This window comes from Anneissia japonica, unplaced genomic scaffold (genome assembly GCF_011630105.1).
Source record: "Anneissia japonica isolate Jap-2015-1 unplaced genomic scaffold, ASM1163010v1 scaffold287852_len814684_cov197, whole genome shotgun sequence".
Lineage (NCBI taxonomy): Eukaryota > Metazoa > Echinodermata > Crinoidea > Comatulida > Comatulidae > Anneissia > Anneissia japonica.
This window is the reverse complement of record NW_022704998.1, coordinates 153,212-175,578: the sequence shown is the minus strand read 5'-3', so window position 1 is coordinate 175,578 and position 22,367 is coordinate 153,212. Positions and strand designations below refer to the sequence as shown.

Sequence of the window (22,367 nt, the reverse complement as noted above, 5' to 3'; positions counted from 1 at the left end):
GAAGAGAATTCTTGTTTTTATTAGTTTACTAGTTCCAAATAGTATGTAATGTTGTTGACACCAGTAACAAATGTGTGATCTTTGATAGCAATGACAAACGATATATCATCAAGACAGAGAAGAAGAACGATGCCAGGTTGTTCATGAAGATTCTGCCCAATTATCTTTGTCATCTGAAGCAGCATCCACATAGCTTAATAGTACGCTACATGGGATTATACCTCATCAAACAGAAAGGGGACAAACCAGTAGGTACTCATTTATTAATAATAACTGATGTTAAATGGATAAGAAACAGAGGGGAGGAGGGGCAGGTAGGATATGGACCTGTGGTATAGTGCTCTACTTGCAACCCCAAGGTCCTTGCCAAGATTGTGAACATTCAAGTGTACAGTTAAACTTGCCTAAGTCAACTTTGCTAACTCAAATAATTTCTAAGTCGATCTTATTTTACATACCAAATTGTTGTATTTTCCATTAATTAATGATCTGTAAGTAAAACGTTATCCAAATCAAACAATTTTACAATGCCAATTTAGATTTGACTTATGCCAGCTCAATTGTATTGTAAAAATCATCACTCTAAGTTTGCAGCTAAATTACGACTAAAAACATTTCTCAGTGGTGGCATCAGGGTTGATACAGTAATTTGTAGGGGAAAGTTTGGGGTGAATCCTCAAGAGTTTTGACCACATAGTTATTGAAAATTATTTATTTTGATGATGCAGACCTATATTGTACAATGGTAAAACATTGAATTGAGTTCATTTTCTATGATTAAAAAATGATGAAAATCAACCACCAGCATTTATTGCCTAAACTAAATTACCGCTCAAATATAGATTAAGTAGTAGGTTATGCATTAAAAAATGGTTATATATTTAGATCATTAATCCAACATTTTACACTTACAAAATATTTTTACAAAAACAATAAAGCAACCAAGACATGAGTTAACAAAATAAGAAAATTAAACATTTCTAATGAAGATAAGGTGGTATGATATTAATGAGTTTTCAGAATTTAATGAGCGATTGCTAAAGTTTATACATACAAAATCTATGAAAAAACTGTTATAAACATTATATTTTTTCTTTTAACAGATTTATTTCTCGGTGATGAAGAATGTATTTTATCCTGATGATAGAATTATTGAAAGGTATTTGCATGCTCAAAAGTAAATCCATTTGACATTGTAATAACAGTTTAGTCATTAAAATACAACCCAGATTACCCTCTAACTTATCAATAAATATATCTTCCAAACTGAGTATGCTCTTCCCAAAGATAATTCCTTTAACAAAGTATCTTTAAAAGATCATCTCTTCAAAAGTTCTCGAAACTATCCCCTTCCCAAAAGATCCCATTTCCAAAACTTCATGACCTAAAAGGATCCCCTTCCAAAAATCCTCTTCCTAAGTTCCCAATACAGTCATCTTCCAGAAATATCCACTTCCTAAAAACTCGCTTTCAAGAAGATCATTTTCCTAAAGATCCCTATCCCAAAAGGACTCTTCCAAAAAAAGATACTGTAACAAAATTATAATATTCCCTAAAATTTATTCCTAAAATGCTCTGCAGAAAAAAAAAATATACATTATGTACTGTATAGATTGTAATAGTCAGTAATACTGTATGTGCTGTATAAATAATTTTGAAATAGGCGTAGATCTTAAATGTCATACTGTGTATCGAATAGCAATACACTATTTAGAATAACAAAGAATAAAACACACTACAATAATTTGAATGGCATATAATAACACACTATGCAATCAAGCCCCAGTCAAGTCACTGCAGCTATGGTAACATAAACAAACATTTAAAAACCTAATCCTAATAAGATCTACAATTTAAAAATCTGTATTCCAGCATATGAGATGTAACATGCAATAAAATAAACTTAATTTGTTCCTCTGTAATACAATATTCTCATTGTCCTTGTATTACCTATGCCTATTACTCAGTATTTTTAATTTAAAGGTTGCATTTTTAGTACCTATGCATGTAATGCAATAGGAACTATTGTAATCACTCTTCGCTGTTTTTCCTGTGTGTAGTGTGTGTGCGTGTACGTTCTTGATCATCGTGATGAAAACTTCGGGTGACAGACGATTGGGCCCAACTGGTGTGGACGATCGGGCCCAAGCTATTTTCAAATCAATTGTAGTCTAGTAGGCCACTGCCAGCTCCCCCACTCCCGATATCGTTCTAAACTATTTACTGTAAAATGAAAATACTGTATACCTAGCTAGGCCTTAGGCCTACGAAATTTTTTTTTAAGTAGTTTGCTAAAATATTACTGTAATTTGCCTATCAAATTACATTACCAATGTGGTCTAAAATCACTATTTTGGGCCATAAAGACTCCCCCTGAATTTTTCAACCACCACACAAATTTGACCCAACCATATTTTCTGATTATGTCATTTATGATGACTTAATCAGAAAATATGGTTGGTTAAGTCATGTATCATGCATAGGAACGTTGGCGCCTGCAAGGCTCTGGTTTGTGAAAATAGAATGCATGTTCTTATTATTGTATAAATGTCACTTAATTTTTCATTTGAAAGGTTGCCAGGCTAACCATTATATTCACTTTCCAAAACTATAGATACGATTTAAAAGGTTGCCAGGCCAACCGTTACGTCAAACCATCACAGAAGTTAAACCAGGTTGGTTTGGTTTTGAAAGATCAAAATTTCAACAAGCAAAATATAAATATAGGTATGTCGATCAGGTACTTACTATAATTTTTTTTTATTATCATTTACATTATTATTATTATTTAATTAGCAATAATTTAGTTGTATATCCAATTGGTTTATATAAGCCACTACTGGAGCTTCTGTTATGTATCTTACCATGTTCTTTTATATTTTGACTTATAATTTTGAGGTAATTGAATATACTGTACTTTATATGAGAGAACCTACTGCCCTCTTCAGAATTTCTGTTGAAATGACTCAATAACAGGACAACACAGGTTTAACAAACAAGCAGGTTTATATTACATATAAACTATGCATAAAAACAACAGTATGTAGAAAAGTATAGAGGACAAAAGCAGTGAGGTTAATGTGGTGGGAAGAAGCGAAATAAGCTGGGCACACATGCGCCGTACCGACCACCGGCCGATAAATCCATCAACACTCACTGTGAGCACTTAATGACCCAACACTGTCTACTGATTGTCTGAGAAATATGTGCCTGTCTTAAAGTACATGAATGCTCTATTTTGAGTGCACATATAAACATTCTGTTCATTTAATTTATATATTTATTTTATTTTTTTTTATATTGTTTCTTTAGGTCCTCAAAAGCAGTGGTTTGACAGACAGATATCAATTGACACAGAGTTTATGCAGACTGTTGGTGTCATTGACTACAGTTTACTTGTAGGAAAACAGCCATTGTTGGAATCTGATAGAGTCCTGGATGAAAGACTAGCAGATGTAGTCTGTAGATTAAAGAAGTAAGTGAAAGTTATTAAAAAAAATACACTATGTAATGACATGGTAAATAAATTTATAGTTTGTTTTGAAAGAATGTAATTTAGCAGGTTATCAGCATTAGATGTAAGAGTATGCTGGTGATATGTATGACCTGTGGTAGATTTGGAGGCCACACCCTTCCTTCACCTTAACTTACAAACTTAGACCTTCATAACTTACCTTCCTTTTTGACACGGAATTCGAAGTAGAGAAGATTGCATTAGTAAAGATGAAATATATCTTTCTCAATGGTTTTCACTAATTTTAGTTTTTCTCTTTTCAGATCCATGAAGTATAAAAGCACAAGTCAAGCATCAAAGGAATATTGTAATGGTATCAATTTAAATCATGATCCAGAAAATAATTTAAAAAATAACGGTAATTCTGTTTATAAAAGTAAAAAAGTGAATCAAGACGAGGGTATCTCAGTAGCATCAGGCAATGGACTTGTTAACTTTGGAATGACATCAAGTGCGATGGAACACACAGAGTTATCACAGGATTTCCAATTACCTGGTGCTGCCGAAGAATCTGCCATTCCCACAAAAAACAAATTTGAGCCACAGATTAATCATAGTTTGAACGACAATGAACACCTTAATATACGCTTACTTCCAAACCTTGAGAACTCATTACACATTTTAGATGGTGTGGAAGATCGGTATTTTCTAGGAATTATTGATTTTTTTACAACTTATGGACCAAAAAAGAAACTTGAACATGCAGTGAAAAGCATAATACATCCATTTACTTCATTCTCTGCTGTTAGCGTATGTCGTTATGCAGACAGATTTAAGGACTATTTATCCAGCATATCGGTTTGATAGTTTATAAGTTCATCGATAGATTGACTTGTTAAGTGAATGATGGATTTGATGCTTGATTGAGGGGTTTAATGATTAAATAGTTGAATTGTTGATTGATAAATTGATTGAATTATTGATGGATTGGTTAATTTATAAATGGATTGATTGATAGATCAGTCAATATATTTTTTCTCATGACTAATGTAACTTATCTGTATAAAGCTACGTTCACATCAAGCCCGGAGTCCGGAGAAAAAATCGTGAAAAATAATTTCACTGATAAATAAATGGATCGTTCACATCAAATTTGTACGAATTCCAACCCGGACTGCGGATCCGGACAGATGGATCGGAGAGCCATTTTTATCCTGAAATCGTACGTTTTTTTTTCTTGGACCAATCAGCAACAAGCTTGGTTGGTTCGAACCAATCGAACGCATGCATACTTAACCTGAACACCCGTATTCTGTGCGCAATGTGAACGCAGCGTTCAAAAAACGTAGCAATTCACAATTTTTTGTAGGGCTCTGGACCAGATCCGGGCTTGATGTGAACGTAGCTTAAGCCTCGTATGAAATTACATGTAATGTATTCAAAAATTTAAATTTTTGTTAAGTATATTTATGTTTGTTTTGTGAAAGGATTGCTACAGTACTACTCAGAAGGCAAGTTTCATCTTTGGTATATCCTGCCCCCTTGTGCTTAAAAATTGATAATACCAAATAATTCTGTGCAATAGACATCCATTGTGTTATTTGTGCATATGATTTCTCTCTGTTTAATTTAGTATGTTAGTAGAATTCGTTAGCACATTCCATCAACATTCTGTTCATATTCTTTGTTAATGGTATAATAAAAGTTTTTTTTTGCAATTGGTATTTTGTTTAGTTTTCGTCATTCATGTGTTTGTGGAAGGGTAACTAAACATTCTTAAACTTAATAATATGAGTTTTATAAAACACCAATTTCATCGTGAGTTTTCGTGAGCGATAAAACTTCACAGAGCAGCTTACCATATTTGATATTTTTTGCCTACATTCCAACTCAAAATTTGGGAGAAAGAAGGTGCGTAGGTGATGGTTGCCTGCCCCAAAAGTACTCAAAATCTTTGTATTCTTTCATGCATGCATTACGATTGATAGTATTTTAAATATATCTTTCGAGGTGTCCGTAACACTCGGAAATAGTTTGTATGACAACCTCGTTGATTGTCGGTGCACAAAGGAAAAATTGATACAGAAATACAAATTGATGTGTACCCGAAAATAGCAACTAATAGGAAAATTGATAAAGTGACCTGCGATTGATGATTGAATATTCGGCAGAGTTGGAACATCTATCCAGTAAGTCGATGAATGGTTAGAAAATGCATAACACGATGTTTAGGCCTACCTGGGTCTTGGAGACAAATACACCGTTAGACCATGAGAGAACATGAGTTATTGATAGTACGTAGACCGACTACAGATAAATGAGATCCCATAGATTGTAGCATATTTTGTGATATTCTATCGAAATTAACATGGTTGGGCTGAGGTGAAAAATTTTTATGAAATAGTACCTCTAGATGGCAGAAAATGACACTATAGTAAAGTTCATCATCACATCACCATTATAGTCAAAATGAAGCGCCAACAAATCATGTATTTTCATCATTGATTGTCGGCAACCATAGAGATCATTAGTATGTGTGATGAGACCATAGAAAATAAGACTTAAAGACACCGTCTTTGATGTATTTACTTTACTTTATCACTTCAAAGATAAAATGTGAGTCCACACCCATCTCAGCCCCACCATGGTTGAGGCTGAGGTGCGAACATTGTGGAAAATACTGTAAATAGTACCTATAGATGGCCGGAAATTACACTTTTATATATTAAATTTCGTCATCATCACATCACCATAGTAAAAATGAAGCGCCAACAAATTTCTCATGGTCCTTTATCATCGATTTTCCGCAACCATAGATACCTAATTAATATGCGTGATGTACCATAGAAAATAAAACTTTAAAACATTGTCTCTTTTATCTATTTACTTTACTTTACTTACTTCAAAGCCGTTAGTCCACACCCACCTCAGCCTCATTATGGTTGATGAATAATACTTCAAGATGGCCGGAATCACACTCTATATAGTAAAATTCATCACATTACCATATGATCTTTTATCTGCAATTTTCGGAAATGATAGAGATCTAATTAATTATGTATTGTACCATAGAAAATAAACATTTAATTTACCTACCTTCTGTGCCGAAAACCAATATTATACTTTTTCTCATACTTCTCAGATTATAATAAAGGCACTAACAATTTTCGGAAAGCCAAAGCATTCACTGACGTGCTGCATTCTATTTAAAAACATACATTCCAAGTGACTCGCTAAAACCACCGGACTTGAAACTGGCTGAAAAACGTTATTTACATTAATTACAGCTTGGGGCTTGTTAACTTCCGTTCCTTGTTTACAATGTAGATTCGTATCTATCGACAATTGTAATTTACCAATAGCCTATAATTATCTGGTACACAACTTTTAATCCTGAATAATCAAAATTTGTTATAGCTCGACAAAAATATTTTCTATATTGTTTTTAAAGGACAGCTAAAATGATCATTGTAGGCCCAAATGACACCGTCTTTATCAATATTGATATTAATATCTTCATGGATGTGTACTTCCATGATGTCGATATCAAATAAAGCTACCTAGTGATGGATCCAGAAATTCGAAATAGAGGGGATCCAGGAGACCTTCACATATGGATTTATGATTATGTCACCTCAATGGTCCATGCACTAGATGGCCGGAGACTACTTAAATTTGAATACAATTTTGATTTTTTTTTCTCCATTTTCGAATAAATTTTTGGATAATTTAGGTGAGGGCCAGTTGCACACTTCCCTTTTTCGAATATACAGTGCAGTTGAGCATGTTATATAGGAATGTTGTAATAATAATAATAATAATAATAATAATTCAACATTGCTTAGCTCATGCTTAAAAATAAAAAGTCGACTGTACGCATGCGCCATCTAAGACAATTTTTAAGCTAAGATTTTGCTAAGATGGTTTGATAAATCAGTAAGGTATTTGCTTTAGGGACATGTTAACTTTTTTGACTTGAGACATTCTAAGCTGACATTGATTAATCCCGAGTCTGGACCCCAGTAGCACATGTTGCTGTAAAATAAAACTAACATCAACTCCCTCGTCCGACTCTACGACATTAATTAAATCCAATCAAAAATCACATGGGCGAACCTGTACCGTAAGATTTCTCCCCATGAACCTCACCCCAGGGATTTTATTCCGGGACCATAAACAAGGCTCTAGGCATCCCCTTGTTTTAGACCCCGGTCGGAATTTTGCCCCCCCCCCCCATCGACATTTTTCCTGATTTTACGAACATTTTACTACAGAATCCTTAAATCGACAGTCTATAGAGTATGTATAAATAAGAATATAGCACTGGTATAATTTAACTGTTAATTGACAGGAAAACAATTTTGTCATTCATATATTAATTGTAATTTTGCAACTTACTTAAATATAATTATTCAGTTGTTGAATTAAATTGTTTATATTTCAGCTCAAGACAGACAGTGTATATTTAAATTGGACCTCATTAGAAATGGGTTGGAATCCTGTCTATAATGGGCGATTATACGGTAATTTTTACTTTACTTAATCTCAATCCATTTTTTATCTTGCTTATGCATGTTGAGCATCGAATAAATTCAATCAATCAATCAAAAAATATTATATAATGAAAAATGTTTGTATGAAGATTATAGTTATGGTATTATGTTTATTGTTTGAATATACTGTATTTATGAATCTATATATTCATTTATATTGAATAGTACACTTTTTATAAATTTTATTTACCCAATGCAGTCGGAATGCTAATATAATTTGTTTGCGCTATTGCGATGTACTAGTCCTACCCCAATGCCATGTATTTGATAATACTCACATCATTTCGTGGTATGATGATACTATAAAATAATTTATATTTAATATGATAATGCTGATATGATAAAGAATTGTGAAGTACTATTATGTTGTATCAGCAACATTGTCCATTGCGATAAGTGAATACGATAATGTTTATGTTAGGTTTCTCCTTTTGGGGAGGGGGTAGGGTGGGGTGGCAGCCGGCTTTCCCCCCTCCCCACCGCACCCTAAATCTTTTAAAATGGTAAAAAATTTGAGAAAAAAAGAAAATTACATTAAAATTTAAAATCTGAGAGTGCCATTTCTGGCCATCTAGAGGTGCCATAATCGAAAAGTTTCTTACCTCAGCCCCAACCATGGTGGGGCTGAGGTGACGTGAACCCTTCATCTGACAAATTCCCTCCCCGTGGGCCCCCTTTATTTTAAACCACTGCCTCTGCCTCTGTTTTTATTTATCTATTATGTTTTGATGATATTCCGTTATAATTCTTTCTCTGTTTCCAAATCTTTTCTCAATATTTTTTTATTCCAGTGATGTAGACAAATAAGCCACAACTATCAAGGAAAGAATATCCGGACTCAATCGTGAAAGGGCAACAGAACTTACCAATTATTCATAGATAGCCAAAAATTGTGTCACTCATCAAGCTTCCTGCCAGCTGGGCTTTTCGGACAAGAAATTCTGGATATAAAAGTCTGGATATGAAATTAATTAAAACATAGTGTAAATTTTTAGTTTTTGAATGTTTCCTCTGTAATATCTCAAAAATATTCGGTATAGAATACACAATGCAGAAAATAATATTAAACTGAATAAATACACCAAGATTTTGAGGACATTAACAGCATTAAGACCACTTTATGCTGCATCCTGATGTTTTCATGAATGTGTATTTTTATGCGATTTTTATCGGCCTATTTAAATAAAAGTTTTATGACCCATAGGCCTAGATCGTTTTTAAGTCACTATATACCGGGGTAAATAATATTACACTTTATTAAATTAATTAAAATGATTTAGATAGAAAAATTATAGAATGTATATACAGACAATTATTTTGAGAACATTAATGGCATTAAGATCATGAATTTATATATTTAGCGATTGTTATAAATAGGCCTACTGTATTTAAATGGGTCGTAAAACGCATTTTACGACCCAAGGATCGTTTTTAAGTCAATATATAAATAATATTACACTATAATAAATTAATTAAAATGATTTCACTTAGCCTACTTTTAAAGAATACTTAGATTTACATTTTGAATGTAGTTTGCAAAAAAATGTGCCTACCACTATGTCATTACACAACAACAAATCTTTAGCTCTGTTTTTTTTACTGTTGTTTACATGTTCACTCAGATATTCCAGTTTTAATGCCATTGTATGAAAATGACTCAAAACAATTTTAGAGCACAGTCTCCAGTCTGAAAACGTCACTTATTAGCGTCCACCCTCGAATTGGTCCAGCACTGGGGCCGAAACGGTATTCGACTCTCAAAAAATCCAGTTTGCCAAAACCCATGATTGCCGAATTAGGCCTTTTGCCGATACCCAGTTTGCCGAATCCAGTTCACCGAAATCATGACAACCCAGTTTGCTGAAACCAAGTTTGCCGAATCATTTGCCGTCACCATCGTACAAAAGTATATCATAGGCCTACATGCTTTTGAAAACATGATGGGTGGGTCAGGGAGGAGCCATATTAACATTTTCCTATTTGTATTTCTTGAGCCTCATTTGGAATAAACGCCTCTTTCGAAAACACCGCGTGGCGTATATTTTTCCTCGAATAAACTCCCTCTTGACTGTAAACAGATCTAATGGAAACATCATTCCCAATACTTTCTACTAACGTTTTACTCCAGTAGAATTAAATTTTAATTACAGTGGAATTATGGGGCGATTGAGTATATAGGCCTACAGTACGTATCCATTTTACACACAAAAAAAAAAATGCCTGCCTCGAATAAACTTACCCTCAAAAACCATTCTCAACAATTAACCCCTCAGGGCGTTTATTTGGCGAAATCGTCCGGGACCAAAAATGATAATTTGCCTATCCATATAACGTATTTTGATTGTCAATTTCTAATATTGTGGTATAAAAAAACCCAAAAGAACTCCAAACGCGAACACACGATTTTTTTTTTATGCCGGGACGCTGACAGAGGCTCTAGTCAGCCCCCTGATTCGGGTGTATAATTGTAGATTATTATTTATTTCATTTAGGTATAAATATTATTATTTTAATTAAACTTTATACACTTATTATAAATATGCTTATAATACATTTTATCTGACAGGCCTATTTAATTATTTCTTTTTTTTGCTGATAGCTAAATTGTTAATCAAGTTTGATTTACAGAATAGGACAAAACTAATCATTAAACTGCAATAAGCAGTTATTTATTATACGCATAAGCAGAGATCGCATCGCACACCGCATTGGAAGGCTTCGAAATTCTCAGTTTTGCAATTCTTGAATTTGCCTATTTAACAATAGACATGTGATAGAGTTTCTTTTTTCCCCCGATAAATCATGTAATTTTCTTTCTTCTTTGAGAGTGGAAAAGAACAATTTCCAATTATGGATGAATATTATGGATAGATATTTATGTCTATGCCCTTACTTTCCACTGGCTCCACCAGTTCGTACAGTCGCAGTAACGGTAAAAGAGTGTTATGCTGTTTTTAATGTTTCATTGCTTTTGATTGACTTTCGGCAAACTGGGTTTCGGCAAAATGGGATTTCGGCAAAGTGGACTAGGCAATCTGTGATTCGGCAAACTAGATTTTGACAATATGGCGTAGATCCGACGAAACCTCACCACAGCCCCAATCGGAGGTAATGCTCAGTGACGGTGCCATAGATTTCCAGATATGAAGATCCAAATTTCTCGGTAATTCATGCCAGGTAATTTCACCCTGAGACTATAGAAGTATAGTGTTCGCTACGATTTTTTTCAATGGGAAGTCCAACATCCCGTTTCCCCAGATCATCTATCCCTCACCTCCGCTGGTGGCGACGACACTGATGTTTTCCGACTTCAAATATAAAAACCCTTTTCCAAGAAGCGCCCTTTATATATACGGCATTCTCTTCTTACTGATTTGAGTAGATAGACAGACAGACATACATTACACTGTAAACAGAGGAAAACAATAGAAAGTTCACTCATAAATACTGGGACTGTGTTCGAAAGGGGTAGTTTTTACCATGTAGTTTAGTCACTTTTTAATATATAGGCCTAATTATTATTTTATAAATAAATTAGAAATACCGAGGATGACTTGTGGGGGGATAATTTTACCTGCGTTATATTTACTGTATCTCATATCTTGTTTACAGTTTACTACTACATTTTCTACTCTGAGCCGATCCTTACAATGCTATTTAAATGTAAATATTATGTTTACAAATGGCTATAAAAGGATACTGAGCCAACAGCTCTACCTCCCATACTACCGAGGAGAGGAACCATTCCGCTAAGCCCCAACCCTTGAAAATATTGTGCCAAAGAAAATAACAACCCTAGATCAACCTATAGAGTTACTTCCGTCCTAGTGGGCGACTAGTTACCCTACCCATGCGCTGCATGGTTGGGGCAAAGGTGAGCATATTTTGCTAAAATCAAAGATTTAAAAAAAGTTTTCAATTAATTTATAACAGGAGCTTGAAATGCATAGGCTAATAGTGTACTACAAAACATGTACATGGTGAAACATTCAAATGTCATTGAGGTGCAAAAATTATTAATATAATTTATAGGTAAATGTATATGTATTCTTTAAAGTAATAAAAATAAGAGAAGAATTGGTCCGGTGTGGCCGGTGTTGTTTTTTCGACAGCCATGTATATAAAACAATATTTATTATCTCTTTGTTTATATGTTAATGACTGCATCAGGAAAAAATATCATAGAAGTACGTTCCCAAATACTTGAGAAAAAAATGTGCATAATCACACCAGGCTAATCTGGAGGTCGTGAGTTCGATTCCCACCCGAATCACTTTGCAAGTATGTTGGAATGTAGAGTACTTAGTATTCGGCACGATACTATGTCAGGTAGGGCAATCACATCACTCCCTGTCTCTTATACACATCTCTCCACCAGTTCGTACAGTCGCAGTAACGGTAAAAGAGTGTTATGCTGTTTTTAATGTTTCATTGCTTTTGATTGACTTTCGGCAAACTGGGTTTCGGCAAAATGGGATTTCGGCAAAGTGGACTAGGCAATCTGTGATTCGGCAAACTAGATATTGTATTTATATTATTTTCGGTTCCTCTTCTGTCTGATCCTCTCCATCACAGTTTATCTTTATTTTGCTTATATAATGTATTGTATGATATCATCTTCACTGTCACTATCATCATCAATTCATTCTTTGACCAGACTTTATAAAATAAAGAATTCTGTGCTTTAAGGTACATCAGTTTGTTTATTCATGAATACAACAATAATAATAATATTAAACACAAATGATCTCTTGTAACTTTGTGCTGAAACAAGCCTCATCAAAGCAATTCTAAAATTACCTAAAGCTACAAATTTGAAGCAAAACTGCTCAAACTTTTAAACAAACTTTTATGTGTATGAAATTGATAAGTATACCAGTAAAAAACTGAAACAAGTAAGAAATCTTTAAGTACACTTTTAAAATTTTGATTGTGGACGTTGAAAAGATATTTCGTTTTTAGTGATAAAATTGTATAATTGTTACAAAAACTCATGACACACAAACAATTATTAAAATAAAGTTCCTGCAATGTAAGCATTTTAATACCACTTCACAGTGATGGCATTAAGTGCAATATTATTAAGTACGCTTTTGTTAATTTACTTAAAATAACAATTTCTTGTTTTTCATAATCTGCTGTATACCCTGGAGTTGTAACCTGAACTCCAATCAGGCATGTTCTCTCTTTTAAAATCTATATACAAAAATATTCACTAACAATCAATAGTGAGAATTGTGGGCCATCTATTAAGTGTCATACCAGAATATAGTCAAATTTTTTTGTCATAACAAATATACCCTCTATATTAATGGTATGGCCCAACTCTTCTTATCTTAGAGTTTGTTTTATGAAAATGACTTTATACCCAGTCATCATTGTTTTGTTTACGAAAAATACATTTGAAATTAATAATTTTCATAACATATTTCAATAATTATTGATTCATCGAGTTGTTTCAAAATGATAGTCATTTCAAAATTACTATTTTTAAAAAACATATACATTATACTCATGGGCATGTGTAATGTAAAACATTATTATAAAAAAAATAAATTTTCCCCAACAAGAAATTGGATTTCAGACATTCATTTATTTTCTCCTCATGTTGGTCGTCAAATATTCCATAAAAATTATTCTCCCTCAAATTTTTCCCCAAGTCTCTATTTATCTCCTGTATATATTTTACAATAAAATGTGGAAATAACCAAGACAAGACACTTAATATACAATTTACATGAAAATACAGAATAAACACAGCTTGTTATTCTGTATCTTGCACCATTCAAGAGAAAAAAAATATATAAACTATACCATTCTGAATGGCAGATCACCGAGAATACTTATCTTAAATACTAAGTATTCTTATTTTTCTTCCTATACCATTGAAGTTGATAAAATCTGTACTAAAATGCAACTTACCAACATATGTTGTCTAACGTACAACCTTTCATTCAAGTTCATAATTTATTTAAATAAAAGGTAACTGAACAAAGCCATAAAAAAAAAAATTCAAGCATAAAATTGTCCATAAAATATTTCTGTAACAAATGCAACTTCAGATAAAAAGTGGTTCAAACTGATTAAAACTGTACAATGCAGATGTACCTCAAGCCTAAATAACCTAGAAAAAATACACTTATTTTTTTGTACTGGATTGTGTATCAAAATATAGCTGTATGGTCTAATTACAAGGCAGTCACGCCAATATTCATATGGCACACTTTCACCGTGCCTTGAAACGTAACAATATTGTCAAACATCACACTAAATTACTTTCCACAAACAACCTTTAAGAACAATTTAAGTATTTTCTGGTCATGTGGGCTTTACATGTGTGCATGGAAGACAAAAGCATTTGGTCCTCTTTTTTTGCCGCCATCTAAAATACTTCATTAGAGCAACACAGAGGGAACATATCTGTTTATTATGCTCCCTAACTGCTTCGATGAAAGGTTTCAGCCTATAAGTAAAACAGTCCTCTTCATCTTAATATCCTACAGCTGCAAACGATCAGCCTCAGAGATTTTTCACCTCTAAAAATGCCACTGACAACAATCGCGTAGCGGTGGCAACGACGGCGGAATGTTCAACCAACATAATTCGGAATGGATAATTTTAATCACACCTGGTGTCTTAGAAACTTTGCATAGTAACCTACATTGAGACAGTGTGGCTGGACTAAGACTCGTCAACAAGACTTACAATTTACACATAGGTTTGTAATAATAATACACAGGCTCTCACTAAATGTAGAGCGAACGATACCCAGCAATTTGCTCGTTTGTATGAGGTAATTGTCCATTAATGATCGTGGCCCCTGGAGGACTTGATATGCCCTCTGACCACGAGTCTGAATGGGCTGAGTGTGGTGATGAGCTTGACCATTTTCCAGGCGAGTCTGGTGAAGGGGTCAAACAACTTTCTGGGAAGAGATACGCATTGGTGCTTTCATTGCTTGGGGGACCTGTAGAGTGGGGTGACGTTCCATTACTATGGTGCGAGGGAGGTGTAGGATACTTGGCAATGTGCTGCATCATGTTTGACATGGGTTGATGTTGGTGCGCTGCACTGTAGGAATGTTTGAGGGGATGAAGCTCTTTAACTGACATGACGCCATTGATTCCCATATGGTTGTGAGGATCCGTCATGCCTGATACGGCATACATAGATCCCGGGCTGTGGTGTAACTGGTGTGACATCATGTTATGCATGGACACTGTGGGATTACAGTAGGAACTAGCTTTTGTTGGTGACCTGACTGTCATGTGTGGCTGCTGCATTTTAGGCTCAGATACAGTGGGTGTCGCAACCATTGATTGCTGAATTTGCTGGACAGCTAAGCTGTGTTGCTGTTGGTGGAGGTGGTTCATGCCGTCCTGAACCCATGTCACCTCGCCATTCATACTAGCTATGCTTGCATGATGCGGTGAACCATTCATATGAGCCATATCAGTATACAAGTGATGGGGCAGTTGCATATGACTGGTGCTTACTGGTACAACGCCATCCTCCAAGCCAATACCGTGTGTCATCATATTTTGCCCGTTTGAGTAAGGAGGAGGAGTCCTTTCATAATGGGTTTGTGGCGAATCAAGTGAGTTCACCGGCGACATCACCACACTGGTGTCTGTTGAAGAACGCTTCTTTCGTTGTCGTGGTTTTCTCTCCTTGCCATTTTCTGACAAGGGCGACTTTGTGCTGTAATCATGCATTGGATGTGAATTTGATTTTGATCTGCCTTTCTTTTTCGGATGCTTCCCCACGTGGTGCATGTAGCTCAAATCATACTCATCCTTTCCAATAGAAGGACTCAAGACACCACCATTCATACTCAGACTCGCTGGGCTTGGTACGATTTTATAGGAATCCAGTAGCTCTACAACATCCTGCATGTAATTTTCTTGTGCAATGTCACGGGCTGACCGGTCCATGTGATCTGTTATTTCACGGTTGACATGGTGATCCAACAGACATTTAACTACATCTACAGAATGCTCCTTTGCAGCTATCAGCAGAGGGGTTTGATCCTAAAATGGAAGAACAACAAACAATTGTAAGGATCTAGAATAATATAAATCAAATACAATGAAAATATTTCATTTTATATATAATAATTATATAAAACATTTATATATTTAAAATCTTTTAAATATTTAATGTGTCTTAGCTTGATTTATATTATAATTTGTGAGTTTTACATGTCTTCATTAGTATCCATTTTAGTGCCATTTTAATGTGCAATATATCTTTGTACGTTTTTGTAAATATTACGCAAGTTAGCCACTGGATACAATGTAAATTTTGAATAAAACCTTAAATAGTAAATAATTATTTAGTATTATATTTAACAGCAAAATAGTTTACAGTTTATTTCTTCTGAAATCATGTGCTGGTAGGTTCATATTCCGTGAAAAATCATGTAGATTTCTTTTCTGCTTAAGGATGCTGTGGAGAAGTGCTGTCAAATACTTGTACAATGAAAGTAAAGGAATAATCATTGTAGATTGATGGACACTTACCATATGGTCTTGGATATCTCTGTTGGCTCGACTCTGCAAAAGAATCTGACATGCATGGACATTATTGACTGATGCGGTCCAATGCAATGCACTCTTGCCATCATTATCAGTGAGGTTAACGTCTGCATTAGCTTCTATCAGGTCCTCAATCATATTAGAAACAGCCAAACGTGCACCCATCATCAGTGGAGTGATTCCTTTGTTGGTTTTAGCATCAACATTTGTTGCTCTATTACTCACAAGAAGCTGTAAAATAATTAAAATTTTATGCTTGTGAAGTGTTCTAAATTCATAAACTCAATGTATGTAACAATTTTGTTTAAATTACTGTATTTATTTACAGTACTATTCGATGTGAATGAGACATGTAAATTTAAATTTACAATATTTTAAATTAAAATCTGAAAACAATATCTTTCTATTGCGTGTAATATGTTACATGGTGTTTAATATTGAACATTTAAACCTTTTTTCCCTTACCCTAAAAACATCATATGAATCAGCAGCAACTGCAGTGTGCAGGGGTGTGCGTCCATTGTTGTCTTCTGAATTCACATGAGCACCGCGATCAATAAGGATCTTGGCTGCTCCAGGGCACATGAACCGAGCAGCAAAGTGAAGCGCAGTCTCACCGGTTTTATCAGTCTTGGCATTGACATTCGCTCCTTGAAGTATCAAATTCTCAATCAACGCATAAGAGTGCTCATTTTTGCCATCTGGGTCTCGATCGCTGCTAATCACGGCCAACATTAACGGAGTCTTACCACCTACAAAAAAGTATTTTTATTTTTACTTATGAATATAGTGAATGTTAAAAATCATTCTAAAATTTACAATCTAGATTTTAATCTAGAAACCATCTCTTGATTGTGTGTATACCATTATCATTATTAATAATTTTAACAATTCTGCTAACAGAATATTTGGTGGTCATTGACGTAAATTGTTTACGTTGACACTTTAGCAAACAAGACAGTAGGACTAATTAGTATTATTTAGGATATTAATATGGAGAAATAAGTAAATAAATAAAAAAAGGTTACTTTTTTATTCCACATAAATTTTACGGTATATGAATTGTTGTTTATTATTGTTCAATTTTAGTATCACAATTCATCAGTTTTTATTTTAATTTTTAATTCAATTTTGCAATTTCATTTACTTTCTGATCATCTCTGGAACCCTGAGAATCAGAGGTTTCGGTGGCATGATAGGTCAGCTTTTCTTTTCCTTTCTCATTTTATCTTCCTGTTCAGTTCCTTTCTTATATTCCTTATATTTTCCATAACTACATGTTATCTGAAATACACTTTCTAAGCTAATGGCATTACCTGGACCTCTGACATCAACATCTTCGGCAGAATCTTCATCCTGCGGAGGTGTGAGTGCGCCATCTTGATATCCACCATTAGCAATGATATGTTGAGGCTTCCACTCGCGCTGATCCAATTCTTCATCGGATAACACTGTCTGTCCAGAGTACGGTGGTGAACAAGGCTCAATCTAAGAAACAAAACTCAATTTAATTTTCCACTCAACTGTTTGATTAATCTCATTTTGTCTTATAAAAATGACACAAACAGAATAATGAGGAGCTATATTTATTATTCGTAGAAAATGTTCCCATATAAAATTTTACATTGGTTCTTGTTAGAGGGCATCAAGAAGGATAAATTATCATTTCCTTTGAATTTTACTATTAAAGTTACTTATGCAAATACACATGATTGTCATAATGTAATATTTTGCTTCTTCCCCTTTTGGGCTACTTATAATTTAAAACATTTTTTGAGTAATAATCTGGCTGGCTTCTTGCATCAAACTGACAGAAAATGGTGCCTGGTGGATCTCTGCGGTCTGTTAACTGAAGTTCACATTTATTTCCTTTTATATTTTGCAGGTTGTTTCAACAAAACCCTTTTCGTTGAAGGGCTATATTTGAGACGATTATAACATCTTGTTCCTAATTGAGCATTATTATTATTTATCCATTTGTTTATATTGCATTAACGGATTTAGTTTGTCTAAAGCATCGTGTGTGTATGTTTGTCTTGTGTAAGGGATTGTCACCTACAAGTAGGACAGTGATATATATTCGCTATTGGCAAACCTTGGCACATGTGTTGCATGCCTAAAGAAAGAATAATAATAATAATAATAAAAATAACTAACCTAATTTGAATACTAACACAATGCGAAATATAAATCTTTGATAATTGTTATTATATTATCACTATTATATATGGTACAGTACCTTTCTTCGCTTGTTACTCTGAACATTGGTGTCATCAAGATTAATAGTCAGGTGTTCTCCATTCTCATCTACCTCCAAGCATGCACCTGTGTCATTGCTAATACTGTCCGATGACAGGGAACCTTCACGTCCAACTGGCATTTGTCTAGGTGTTTCTTCATGTGGTCTCTTCTTGGAATCCTTGGTCTTGAAGTTGTCAGGGAACCAAACCATGGTTGTACGGAATTTCCGTCTGTTCATTAAAACATAAAGTAAACCAAGGAGCAGTACAATGACAACAGCTGCTGATATAAGGTAGGTCTGCGGTGAGCTTTCTGTTTCAATAGGTTCATCTAGATAAAAAATAAAACAGTTTCTTGATTATCTTCAGAATTAAGAATCATACTAACCAAAATCTTTATAATATAGTTTGCCCTCTTATTTTAGATCACCTTTCGGTTTCAAGCCTACAGATATAATATTTATATGAAATAATATTCAAGTTAGATTTTCGTGTAGACCCAGACAAACATTTTCAAGAATGATGACAATGATGATGATATAATCATAGAAAATGTTCAAATAAAAAAAAAACTACTCAAAGCTCACCTTTGGCAGTAATAATTGGCAGATAAAATGAGCTGTTACCAGATGATGTCACTGCACCTAGAAAAGCTGCTGCTTCGGCGGCTGTTCCAAAACAAGTCATTGAAGCCTTAAGGCACCCTCTATTGTCAAGTCTTATATAAACCTTTGATCTGTAAATAAAGAATCAGTGAATTTGTCAACATGTTAGAAAATTCTCAATTATTAATTTTGAAAGACTAAATTTCTCAATTTTACTTAGATTACAAAAAAAAAACTTTTCACATACCCGTATTCTACAGCTCCATTGCTGTTTCTTGCTTTGCGACCGGGGGACATGAATCGACGTACACGTTGCAAATTATTTCCGGCAGCAGCATCAATATCAGATCGCCATTCATAGATCATCGGTTTGCCATCTTTATCATTCATAATGAAAGGTGTTGTTTGCAAGATGATACTGAGGTTCCGGAGGAATGCACGGGAGACCTCTGGAGTCAGCATGAGGGTGTAATCGATACTGAGGATCAAGACGAGGGCATTCTTTGCATAGACCGGTTGGTCTGTATCGCAGTCCAAACCATCCCAAACACACTGGGGGGATTTGCACCATTCGGTACATACATCGTTCATAAAATTTCTCTCGCAATAGGTATCGTAGACAGTGCTGGAAAAGTACAGATAATTTAAACTTTAAAAATACAATGTACATTCTTATTTTTAAATATAACTTTTTATATAATGATGATCCTTATACCATACACATTTAGATTTGATAACAGTCCACCACCTCACTTAAAACTTTATGTTGCTTCCTAATTCATTCTGATGACATTATTTTTACTTTTTGATAAGGAGGTTTGATCATTATTAATGTACATTTAGGTCTGATTTAGGTACTTTTTGATTTTAATGTTGGTTAAATCAATCTTAAATTCACTGTGTAGGTATTTTGCACATATATTCTGATTTTTAATGTAGTTTTAAATTATTATTTTTTACTTCTATAGAAATCAATGTCCTAAATTAAATGGTAAATAATGTGCTGGACTATATAAATATAAACCCTAATATAAATGGTGCATATTGACTGAATGATAATTATGAATCAGTACACACTAATAAAAAAATATATGTACAAATCAGTACTACATTTCATTAAAATTACTGAAGCATATATTTTGTTGAGCCAAAAGATATATTTATACTGTACTATAATATATAATTAGTTCTGACTTACTTGCATTCATGCACTGGTTTTTTGTTGTCGCAGTCGTATCCATCATACAGACAATTAGAAGTATTACAATCTGGGTCACACTGATGATCTTGAAAGACAAGGTGGCAGTCTTTGACAGGACAGTTCTCCCATGGATCCAAACCTACTGAACAATCAGTGCTATCCCAGTTACACGCATGGTTGTTGCACTTATTCTGAAAAGTGAGTAAATATCAAAGATCTTATAAACACAAGATGGCGTTCTCAGCGATTTAAGCTTAACAAATAGAAGTGTTGATTTGGCACAGAAAAGAAATCACTTTTGGGAGAGGGCGTCCTAGTTGTTGCCATGGATCTGAGATAGGCTGTTCGCATTACGCCAAAGCTTGTTACCAAGTACGTTAATTGTTCCTTAATTGTTCTAAATAGAGGGTGCATTGTAAATTGGATGCTTGAATGTAAAGTCGCGCGGCGTAGCTATGTTCAAAGCAGTCAAAGTTCAAAAAGTTTTCACTTTTGCCAGAGACCACTGTACACTTCGTTATTACAGAATTTGCACACGGAAATCTCTGGAATATGTAGGCAACATGGAAAGTGCCACGCCAATATTTTTTTATGTGTGCCGCTCTCGAATAAACGCCGCACTAAAGCCTCCAACAATTTTATAAGCGCCGCTGCGCCTATTCAAGCATGAACGATAAATAAGATGCTTACATCACAAAAACCATTGCCTCCCAACTCGTCACATTCTGGATCAGCGCACTGATCATCTGCTGGATTTGGTGGACGGGTAGGTGGAAGTACCACTGTCCCAATGCCACCTTCAAAGTTTGGATCTTTCACTTCGCAGCGAACACCATTATGCCCTTGTGGACAATCGCACAAGTAATGATCAATCTGATCTTGGCAGATACCATTATTGGTGCAGGGCATGGAGAGGCATTCATCGGCATTGAGTTCGCAGTGAACACCAGATGTTCCATCAGGACAGAAGCATTTGAAGCCATTCTGTTGATCGTGGCAAGTGCCACCATTCTGACAAGGATTTTGACTGCAGGAGAGAAGCTGCAGATCACATGACTTGCCATGATACCCCTGAAGAATGTTGAATAAAAACAATTAGTGTATATATACTGTAAAAATTAAAAAAATAATAGATGCTTTTTGAATGTTTATGTTATTATTTTTTCCATGAATAACCCGTAAGAAATATAATATTAATTGCTGGTGATTTGTGTATGATTATGACATTACACTACACCATTATTTAATTTTTATTATATGATTATTATCACTACCATACATTTATATTCTATTATATTCTTATATTATAATACATAAAAAATGATTAATATTATATATCATTAATATATAATTAATTAATAAGTTACTGGTAATTTAATTAATAATGGTAATTTGCCGCAGGTAACTTACGTATGAGCAGTTACATTGAAAGCCAGTTGAAGTGACTGAGCATGTGCCATGGAGACAAGGGTTCGGAGTACACTTCTGCATTTCAATGTCACATGACCGCCCTGAGAAAAATCAAATCATTGCCTAGGTTACTAACATTCAAATGAAAATTATAATGTGAAAATATTTTCTACTCTAAATAATAATGCATGAGAATTAAAATTTCTATAAATGTTTACATAGACATATAATTTGTCTAGTAATGAAATTTAAGATTTTCATTTTCAAAAAATTCAATTGTATAAATCTGATCTGTGCATTATTGTAAGTTGGTCATTCATTTAATACTTATAAATTAGTGAATTAAATATTTAAATTTGTAGAGGGT

At 34.2% G+C, this 22,367-nt stretch overlaps 2 protein-coding genes across 2 annotated transcripts in view; one reads left to right on the top strand and one right to left on the bottom strand.

Annotated features, from left to right (window-relative positions):
• The window catches only part of LOC117105163 (phosphatidylinositol 4-phosphate 5-kinase-like protein 1), a gene marked incomplete in the record, with an annotated part of 8,266 nt that extends 3,088 nt beyond the window's left edge, over positions 1 to 5,178 (top strand). The window contains 5 exon segments of the mRNA XM_033246233.1: positions 89 to 248; positions 1,104 to 1,159; positions 2,615 to 2,727; positions 3,313 to 3,475; positions 3,778 to 5,178. Of these exon segments, the coding sequence (XP_033102124.1) occupies positions 89 to 248; positions 1,104 to 1,159; positions 2,615 to 2,727; positions 3,313 to 3,475; positions 3,778 to 4,318 (1,033 nt within the window).
• A 7,512-nt stretch (positions 5,179 to 12,690) lies between these two features.
• The window catches only part of LOC117105155 (neurogenic locus notch homolog protein 1-like), a 42,015-nt gene continuing 32,338 nt past the window's right edge, over positions 12,691 to 22,367 (bottom strand). Inside the window, exons 18-27 of the mRNA XM_033246220.1 lie at positions 22,001 to 22,101; positions 21,281 to 21,661; positions 20,588 to 20,781; positions 19,637 to 20,014; positions 19,372 to 19,520; positions 18,784 to 19,115; positions 17,861 to 18,032; positions 17,010 to 17,296; positions 16,530 to 16,775; positions 12,691 to 16,037 (exon numbers count right to left, since the gene is read on the bottom strand). Of these exons, the coding sequence (XP_033102111.1) occupies positions 14,754 to 16,037; positions 16,530 to 16,775; positions 17,010 to 17,296; positions 17,861 to 18,032; positions 18,784 to 19,115; positions 19,372 to 19,520; positions 19,637 to 20,014; positions 20,588 to 20,781; positions 21,281 to 21,661; positions 22,001 to 22,101 (3,524 nt within the window). The 3' untranslated portion in view covers positions 12,691 to 14,753. The remainder of the gene's footprint in view (positions 16,038 to 16,529; positions 16,776 to 17,009; positions 17,297 to 17,860; positions 18,033 to 18,783; positions 19,116 to 19,371; positions 19,521 to 19,636; positions 20,015 to 20,587; positions 20,782 to 21,280; positions 21,662 to 22,000; positions 22,102 to 22,367) is intronic.